Source organism: Anneissia japonica, unplaced genomic scaffold (assembly GCF_011630105.1).
Source record: "Anneissia japonica isolate Jap-2015-1 unplaced genomic scaffold, ASM1163010v1 scaffold287692_len19450_cov170, whole genome shotgun sequence".
NCBI classification, from domain to species: Eukaryota; Metazoa; Echinodermata; class Crinoidea; order Comatulida; family Comatulidae; genus Anneissia; species Anneissia japonica.
Genome location: NW_022755387.1, coordinates 919 through 11,832, shown reverse-complemented (window position 1 = coordinate 11,832; position 10,914 = coordinate 919). Strand labels below are relative to the sequence as shown.

General features: G+C 33.8%; 1 protein-coding gene across 1 annotated transcript; it reads right to left on the bottom strand.

Annotated features, from left to right (window-relative positions):
* Positions 1-25: 25 nt before the first annotated feature.
* LOC117123431 (xylosyltransferase 2-like) lies at positions 26-8,736 on the bottom strand (the record flags this gene model as incomplete). Its single annotated transcript, XM_033269336.1, has 11 exons — positions 26-217; positions 1,231-1,336; positions 2,093-2,224; positions 2,699-2,867; positions 3,690-3,804; positions 4,209-4,325; positions 5,957-6,037; positions 6,936-7,015; positions 7,371-7,464; positions 8,156-8,261; positions 8,662-8,736. Coding segments are annotated over 11 exons (1,267 nt in total), but the record flags the coding sequence as incomplete, so codon positions are not given.
* Between the last annotated feature and the right edge of the window lie 2,178 nt (positions 8,737-10,914).

Sequence of the window (10,914 nt, the reverse complement as noted above, 5' to 3'; positions counted from 1 at the left end):
ATATACACGGCAGTAACCTGAAGCCTTACCTAATGAAAACTTTAGTAACTGATTTCTTCTCCACAACTATATGATACATATCCATGCCTCTGACTGTGTTAATGGCTGCCTTACGAGTCGGATGACTAATGTTGTACGGATGTTTGCGCCCGAAATTATAAATCCGGGAATAGTACTTAAACAGTTTTATATTACTCTGAGCAATATTTATGGGACTCTGAAAAATTGTAAAAGTACTGTACTGATGAGTTGTTTGATTAACAAAATGTAAACTTGTAAAAATATGATCAATTAATTCTGAAAATTTTGACGTAATTCAATGAGAATATCAGGGTGAACAAAATGTATTAATAATTGTAACTATTGCTTTTGATAATAATCAAGTGCAATGTAATACAAACACAAAAGTTAATGTGTAATTCCAGAGTCCAACAAACTAAAAATTCCTTTTTTTAACAATTAAAATCTAAGATGAAAAACAATCCTAATTATTTATTATTTTTGTATAATATTTTTGTAATAAATCCTAATTATTTTACAACATTCATTCAATTTCCAAAAGAAAGATACAGGAGTTGCCATGGCGACTGATACGATTTACATCACATTCTTGATTCCATAAGTTTGCTACACGCTATCGCCTGCAGATTTCGGCGACTCTGGGTAGCGATTTTATGAAATCAATTGATAATGGTGACCACACCTACTAAAATTACCATTCCGGGCATAGAAAATTTCTAAAATATCTCTAGCCAAAGATTGCTTCCGCTAGGCCGTATGAGGCCTACTCGCAAAATGTATTCGCACTGATTGTATAATTGAAACGTTAAGACTAGTTTTCATAAAATTGTAACATTGTCGCTAACAGCGTTTTCACTACAATCGTCACACTTCGAAATCTCCGACACAAATTAATGCGATGTTCCCCGATTCGACCGACCAATAGTGTTGCCACCGAAAGCTGTAGACAATATAGAGTGCAGCGTATAGAACAATTCGTTCCCGACAATCAAGGAAGTTGAAACGGGTTTAATAATATCGGGGGCAGCTACCGATTCCAAAATCTATAAATTAACTAATCGAAATTCTAGTTCTGAATATTATTCAACCAAGTATATTCGACATCAGTCATATCAACAAAATTTAACAAATTATATAGATATGTAGTTTAACAAATGAACATCTTTTCTGCTGTCATGTGACACAGTTAAGCAAATTACTTGAGTCTACCTGGCCACAGTAATCAATATCCGAAGAGTGCTTGCAGAGGCCCCTTTTGTCAAAAGGTGATTTTGGAAATCGATATAAGCGGGAATGATCGAAAACGTACGTATTTCTGGTGAAGAAGAATAGAAAAAAAGGCATCAGAAAAATGAAATAAATTCTTAATATCATATACAATTTACAAAATACATATTTGTTTGTGAATTACAAAGCAAATATGTAGTAAATTAAATAAGATTGTTAAGGATTTGTCTCACCACATACTCCAACAATCAGACAGGCTTTGTACCATTAAAGTGCAATTATAATAAATTAAGAAACACTTTTTCATTAACAAATCTATGTATATAATAGGCCTAATTAAGCTTTCAAGAGATAATTTAATATAATATTTATATACTTATTCCAAGGGCGAATCCAGAATTTTTCAAACGGGGGGTGGCGCACAACAGCTCCAGAATAGGTAAGTGAGTAGCACATAACATTGATTTGCATTGAAATTTAGTGTCAAAACGGGGGGGGGGGCTACTGGATTCGCCCCTGTATTCCTATAACTTCTGTACATATGCCTTAACTTACCTTGTTATTTGCTTGTTTTCTCAATATTTGTAGCCTGTACCTTGTTTTATATTGTGGATTTTTTAGTTCAGTTTATGTTCTTTTAATAGTTTATGTTTTTGTTTTGTTTTTATGAAAGCATTGGAAGCTGAATTCCACGTGAATCTTGTATTTTGTATTCTGTACAATAACATACTGTTTCCTTTGGTGAAACAGGGTTAAGTAACAATCTCCACGGCTCTAATAATATTGTCTAATAATACGATGTTTCCATCGTCTAATAATACGATGAGTCCATAGGCCTACTTACCGAAAAGCAGAGTTAAACAGCATAGATGACAAATAAGACTCATCGGGAACGATGCAGGTTTGCTGAAAGAACTGAATTTTATTCAAACGACGTGATCGATGATTTTGGTCTATAACAGTTGTGGCGAACCCCCTGTTAGTAAAGAAATTACATTGTTGCCTTTGCTACTATTAATATTGTTATTATTAGTAACCCATAGTATTAATTAACATTATTATAATCATTGTTATTAGCAGGATAGTCGTGACGCCATTGTCACCGTCATCTTCATGAAAATCGTCATCATCATCGTCCTCATCATCATTCTCGTAATCATTATTCTCATAATCATTATCCTCATTATCGTTATCGATATTATTATTATTATTATTATTATTATTATTGGCTTTATATTTTTATTATTATTAATACTATTATTATTATTGCTGTTGTTATAAGCAATCAGTTTATTAGTTTTCTGAGTATAATCATAAAATTAGTGCCATTTATGTATGAAAATGGCCTAACGAAAGTTAAAGTCCATTGTCACATCATTATGACTATTAAATTTCATAAATACCATAATCTATCAACACAGAAATGAAATTAACGTTTGTGAGTGCTAACCTGTCTAGAATAAACCATTGCGATGCACTCAACTGGGTGCTCCAGGTGGGTGGTGGGCCACGTGACGTAACGTTGTATACATGATCACCACATGCATGCCAAACGGAAATATCCTTCTTTGAGGGAGAACGTTCTTTCCATGTCTCCCTTGCATTTATAAAATTCCGAGCTTCATTCAAGAAAGAAAGTAGATTCATCGTTAAGGTTATATAAGGTCTAGGCATATACATATGAAGCGTGGAACCTTAGCGAGGCTTGACTAGTACTAACCCACGAAATATTATATATGCAGGTCGGCTTCTTGATTTTGCTTGTCAAGTAAACAATGGCCATGCATAGATATGGAAAAATTGCTTGTCCGAACGTATTTACTCTTTTTAAAGTACTGTGTATTTGCATTGTAGCGTGTAGCGATCCGTATTGAAACCAAGTTTATACTGTTGGTCGGTTAAACTGGGGAGCTTTTCCCGATTGTTTCAGAAAAAGCTAAGCAGTGTAACGCAATGTAAACACTCTTAGCGGGAGTGTTGCAATTTAATGGAAATGACTCTTAAATTAGCGGTCCATGACAAAAATAGAAACGAATAGTACATATGTTTCTAAACGGGCCAGCCAATTTAAACTAATTAAAATTAGTGAAAACACCATTTTACCAGGCAATACCCCTGAATATACAGAGCGTGATATTTCCTCTTTGATTTTATAAACCACATAACTTCGGTAGTGCATCAACCTCTGTATAATGGAAATCATAAAATTAGTGACTGCACACTGCGCTGACCGTCGTCAGCCGACGTAATTCCATTGAGAACGCAAAGTGACGAAACGCATGGCACGCAACGGATCGTTTTTGACCATACGCTCAGACTACCCCACCAAGCAGACGGCGTCGCATCGTCAAGCGCTTGCACAGATTGGCGGAGAGAAATTCGTCGTCCTACGACCGCCGGCCGACGCAGTGTGTGCCTGGCTTAATTTTAGAGAATCTCACTTCGGTATGACGCATACATCGCCGCCAAATCGTCAACATCGGTAAAGGGCAAGTCAGAACCACTGAGATTGATCACGAAATCCCAAACGCCCATCCTTGCTAGCTCTTCAATTCCCTGAAAAAAGCACAGTCATAAATATAGGTTTTTAGGGAAGAATAGGATTAGACTACGTTAAGTAGCGATACACCAACATTAATTATCTCATTGTGAATTATATAGCACTGGAAATGCATAACAATAATCTGAAGTATCGCAGCAGTGTTGATTAATAGAGGGCGCAAAGCGACAATGGACCGATGAAGAGACAGATAATTATTAAATAAAACCGAGACAAAAACGAATGGGAACAACATTTGTTGGTACCTTATAAAACTTCAAAATCATGTCAAGATGATATTTATTCTACTACTGTTAGAACAATTGCTTGGGTAATATTTGTAACTAGTTTACTTTTGCATTATATAGTACCCAATTACATGGTAGGCCTATTTAACTCAACAAGGATTACCTAAACTTACCTCTAACTCTGCTCTTAAAATATTATACGACCCCCAAGTGGCCGTAAAAGATCGTTCTTTTGGAAGCACCCGAACGTTTGTGTAACCTGGAATTAAAGCTATTTTTCTTTTCAATTCCTGCAAATAAATGAGTATCCATGAGTCTATATGTACTAATAAAAATGTTTAAAGATGAAGGAAGGTTAACGATTCTAGTTATTGCATACTGTACACAATCTTATGCAGTAGCCCAAGTTATGCTGTAGGTTTATTTATTAAAATGAAAATTATATGAAATAGCATACATGACACAAGTATGAAGTATGTATGTAGTATGTACGTATGTGTAGGGATGTATGTAGGCTAACATAACAATCGAGACCTGTCGGCGAAGGCATGTAGAAATTTTATGGAAATCATGGTTCATTGAATAAAACATACCGTATAACTCGCGCGAATAAGCGCCCCGTTTAAATAAGCGCATCTATCGAATAACCGCCCCTCCTAACGTGAAGATTTTCTTAAGCGCCCCGTTTGAATAAGCGCACCTTCTAATAATATCATAAGATTTTCTTTTTAGCAAGTCAATAAATCCAATCAATCCTGGGACTGTGCTTGTTGGCATGATTTGAGCTGCAGAGTGAAATAACATTCTTCTTAGGTCAATATCAAAATAAGGATATTTCTCTTGGAAAGATGAGCGCTCCGATCCCTGGACAGACAGTATATTTCCAACTGTACTCTTTTTACATATTTGTCTATGCCTATAGTCCTACTCCTCTTTTTCTTTTTCTGACCTTTAGCACATTCTCATCTGAGTTTTCAAGAAAAAAAAACAATGATCCTGCCATCCTGCTAATCTCAATCGGCCGAATTACCAACCTAACCACTACCCACCACTAATAATTGCATCTGTCATTCTGCTGTATGTAAATATTCACAGCATTCTTGTCATGAGACATGTTCTCTGGACGATTATCTTTTCCGCCTAACCACTATTCGTAATGTCCTTATATAGGCCTAATCTTTTTTCATTCAAAAAGTGCCTCTTGAATTTAATAATTTCCCATAAGAACACCTCGATTTTCATTTATTTCCATAAGCGCCCCCTCAATTTCCACTGTTTTCATAAGCGCCCCGTTTAAATAAGCGCCCCGTTTGAAAAAGCGCCCCTCAGAAAGTGCAAAAAAATATTTTAAGCGCCCGGGCGCTTATTCGCGCGAGTACGGTATGTGATTAAGCTGTATTAAAGATATACTATGCCATAGAATTGGGAAAAAACCTCTCACATTTAATCTTAAGAAAATTGAATTGCTTAACACTGATTAAAACAACCCAGCTTTCGCTAATTTTAAGATTTTTATTATTAATGTCCTTATATTGTGTACGAGTGGGTAAAAATAAACAATTAATAAATTAAAATGTTTAATTACTTGTTGAATTGTCAATTTATTAGATAGGGCACCCGCTAACTCGTGGTAGTATACGTTTTTCGTTTCATTGGGTGCATGTAAACATCAGGAGAGTCGAACTTTTTACCATTCTATGTTTATATATTCTATGTTTATATATATCAGTACCTGATGATGACCTATGTTCGAAAGTCCTTGTACAATAAATATTTTATTCTAACACAGATACATGAACCTGATGATGACTGGTCGAAAGTACTTGTTCAATAACTATTTTATTCTAAGACAGATACATTTTCTTATTTATTTGACTCTGCCTATGCAGCAACCTTATTTAATTATTTATATAAAACTTACATTTCTGACTTGGTCTTGTCGAAAGTCGACGTGGACCACGTAAAAAAAGTATGGTCTGTAAACAAGATCGATTAATTGCAGCTGAAAACCAAACAAAATACATACAATTTCATTTACCATTATTGATATGGCAATAATAGAAATTTGTGTGATGTGCCCATAATATATGGGCATAATTAAATACAAATATGGGTCTATTACATTTGTATTTGTCACATAAAATTTGATAACGTGGACAAAGCTTAAGACAGCATAGTATGACGCAGGCCTACAAGAGTTGTCGTCAGTAAGAACAACACTCTACAATTGAGCTTGTTTTACACAGTTCCATTCATAGTCAGGAATTCAAAGTTAGACCTTAGAAAGAAGATGATGCCACAATGGTGGCACTAAACATGCTAAGGGAAAATTGAAAATTCTAAATCCCAGGCCTGATGGAATGCCTAAAAACTGAAGCTTATCGAGAAGTTATGCAACTGTATTTCGATTTAAAAAGAGAATACAAATATAAATTAAACTAGAAATATTCCTTTTACGCTGCGCAGTAAAAGCATAGCGTAAGTTTCTTAATCAATGAAATATTAATTATGCAAATGAGTAATAAGCATATTCACACACGTACAAACAACGATATGCTCTACCATCACTATTACCATCTTGCAATCTGCCAAGTTTGAAATCAATAAAACTTACCAAACTTTAGTTATCATGATAATTATGTAAATGATTAATTAGCATATTCACACACGTTCCAAAACAATAGGCTGTCTTATTACTACCTTATGTTCTGCCAAGTTTGGAACCAAATGGAATTACCAATCTTTAGTTAATGTGGTAAGATAAAGTCGAAGATAAATTTAAGATGGAATTAACTGCTTTAAACTGACATTTTTTGCTAATTCCAATTTTGTTATTAATGTCATCTGTGGATGTCTGAACATGAATTGAATAGAAGTAATTAAATAAACGTATTGCTTACCACACAGTCTTCGCATGTATGGGCGATGATGAGAAACGCAAACTTAACTGGAATGACGGCAGCATTAGGATTCTTTCTTACTAGAAAAAAGATAACATACACCACATATAGTGTATTCATAATCTCGATAATTTCTAGGCCCAAATATAAACTTGATAGATATCTATCACCGAAATACTTATTTACAAATATATTGTGGCATACATACAACTTGAATATTATATATCATGGTAAAATAAAGAGATATGCTTCAATCAATCTTGTAGTAATGGTATAATTATATAAATTATGACCTTTATATATATTTGAATAATATTTTATTGCACATATACCTAAGTTTGTAACATAATACAATCAATATCGCTGCGGAGTTGTCTGTATCATGCAAAGCGGCCTTGTTTTATACATGAAAAGAAACTCGGTTAGTAAACGTACCTGCTTTATAATCTTCCAAGTCAGGCCGATGGCCAATAGTTGGCAAAGCTTTGAAGTTAAATGGCAATATTCCGGGCCGAAGTTTTGAACCACTCTATAGGAGAAGTAAGAAATTATTTACAAATAATAAGCGATGTAATGTTGCACTCTTATTTGTTTATTCTGTTTTACTCTTAGATAGAGATGGCAGGCTATAAAGGAAAATAAACTCCTACTCCCAATGTGATTCACCTACCATAAATCTAGTAATCTTGGTACAGATTACATAACGGCACTATTAGATCATTAAAGCTTTGTTAAAATAATGTCTTACGATTACTGGTATGGTAGCCCATAAAAAACAGTGCCAATATGATGTTCGTCATAAACAAGTCATTTAATGAATATTTCAGAATGTGTATTTTTAGCTTTAACAAAACGTCTTGACTTCAGTTTGATTTAGCTTCAAAGTGGTACGCGCTTTCTTCAAGAATGTATCAGCATGGAACCATGTGTAAGTAATTTTCTCAGTAGAGTTTAGTCAATTTATATTTATTATTGTCTATTTGCTTTACACTATGGATATTAAATTCTGAAATAAATTTACGAATGAATGAATTAAGAATTCAAAACGATACCAGAACTTCCTCTGCTGAATGTAGTTCAGTTCGATTGATTTATTGAATTTATCTTTATTCAGAATCATAAAATACAATACTAAAGAAACAATTTAAAAAAAAAAACCCGACCGGAGAGTATTAATAATGGCACTAACATTATTTAAGTTTAATATTGGCGCCGTATACCTTTGGCTTCCGTAGATACATAGGTGGTACACATCCACCAGTTTTATTCAGATTATATGCACAGTAGACTTGCAAAAGTTCATTGCGACAAGATGCCTCTGTTGACCTGAAAAGAAAAAAAAAACACAAGAATAACAATGTAGTCTCTATTAAGTTGAGTTGAATACTAATTCATTTTTCAATAGTACTTAATTTCATGTATTTGGACTTCGTGAGTGGTTATCCTTAGAGCATTTCACCACAAAAAATTCCAATCCAGTTTAATATCAAGTGTTTTTTTTATTGGGAATCATTTATGAGATCAACACAAATCGATTGTTTTTTTATTGAATCGCCAACTTTAAACTGGATATTAATTGGAATATTATTCATTATACTTGTATCAACCTGTCTGTGCTTCATTGTTGCTTGGAACCTCTTTAAAATAACTGTACAACAATTACCCTACTGAATTAATCTTCGAATTTGAAGCCAAACTATTATACTTTATAATAAGTATTCTATACCTTGCTAATACATGCCATAGCTCATTTGAAATCTGTGATTGTTTTGGCGGATGCCGACCACACCATCCACCGTATCTGTAAAACATATCAAAATAATAAATACAAAAGTAATTGATGATGGGATGGAATACGGTATTTGCATCTGATGAACCATTGTAGCATGGTTTTCCATATATTACAGTATAATCAATAATTCATAATATATATCTTGTTTGTTATTTAAAGAATATGTTCGTACTTTCTGGATCCTTTAGTAATGCTATGGAAATGTTAAAATATAGACCTTAATTGTTTTTTTAGATCTATATTTAGATATACATGTTATCAAAATAAATTAGTAAGGATAAATTCCATCAGCTACAGGGGTATGTGATAAATTAACTTAAAAGTTTGAAAATGGTAACAGGGAATAAACAATATGGCAACGAATAATTCCGTTACTGGCGAACTTGGTAGCTTCCCAGTACTTCAGTATGCTAAAACAACGGGTTATTAAGTAGGTACTGGTGGCACCTTAATGATATATGTTATAACGGTTCTTCATCGCTTGCTGTCTTCTTCTTATCGAGTCCACACATTAACGCTCCTTCCTTGACCCCAAAACATAACAAATAAATAAATAACGTATGAAGATATAATCTTTAACATGTTAATATATCGACTGAAACTAGTTTGGAATTACCGTATCCTGACAATTATTTGAGAAACTTATAATGCGGCTATACCATCTTTATCATTACTTCAAAAACTAGAGCAGTCACTCCATAATATAGTGCATACCTCCGCCTCATTATTTTCTATTATGCTCTAAAGAAAAAATTTTCTGAAACTGACTTTGTCCTTTAATCTATTCTTTTTCTTCGATTATTATGTACTATTCCATTAAATTTTATAATGATCTGTTCATTAGTTTTTGCGTAATCTTCATAACAGACAGAAAGACAGAGACACAATAAATGCATTATACAGTAACCTCCTCGGAGGTAATAATTTCAAACACCATTACAAATATCACTCCGATTGGCCAATAAAACCATACATTTAATCTCGAAACGTGACACTTAATTTTAACAGATGACGTATAAAAAAGTAGTCAAGAAAATTGTTATCCCCACACCATAAATAAATTCACAAGTTAAAAAAATCGGTTGATGGATGAATCAGCATAATAACCAAAGAACAAACCATTTTGAGTGCTAAAGTACTATAATTAATGCGTTTGTAGATAAAAATTGTCTTCTGCCAATATTCAACAGCAATTAAAAGCAATCTTTCATAATAATAATGAGTAATACTGCCCAGTGGGACGTCAACGTTGAAATAATTCTTATGTCTTGAGTAGTGTTTGATTGTGCAACGAACAAAATATTGATTACATATAAAAAGCTTAACTCACGTGTATTGTACGGTATGTCTTAGAAAATTTAATGGAATTATTTTATCTTAAAATGGAGTAGCAGTACTATTCCCATCAGATCGACAAAAAAAAGAGTAATAAAGAGATAGAAAATTTGGATTTGGATCGAGATCAGCTGGTAATATTTTGGGCAGGTGGCGCCATAAATTGCACGACGGAAAGAGGGGTTGCCTAGGTAATCGAACAGGATGCAATTTTCAATTTCTAAAGGACTGTTGTCTGTAGCGGAGCCCTGGTGGAGTACGTCCAGCAGACGGGCAGGGGATAACGCCCTCGCACTTATAAACTGGGTTATTTTAATCAGTTTTAAGATATTTTAGTACGTATAATGCCCAAAGAAGTTTGTTAACGTACCGTACATTTTCCCTCATTTGTTGGTCCGACAATTCGTGGCAGAGAGGAAACTTGGCCTGTCTGGCGGAGAGGACACTTGCGTCTTTCTTTCCCTTCTTTTATCTTTCCCTTCTAAATATATATTATTATTTATTACTAATATTTAATTATTATTATTATTATTATTATTATCCCTCGAAAGCTCTCTTGCCATTAGATAGCATTTGGTGCTTAGATTGATTAGGGATGTATGTTCATTACAACACTAAATGAGAAGTGATTAGGACGCGGGGGAATATGCTAATAATAATGAAATTAAAAAGGTTGGCTGTTAAATGAATTAATTCATGAAGCTTCAATGATTATATTATAGTTTAGGCCTTATTATAATATATAAATGTGTGTGGGCTTATACCCGAGCCACCAATCGATCGTAAATCGCAACTTATCCAAACTGATAAAAATGCTTAATAAATGATGATGAGGCTGAGAAAGGATGAGGA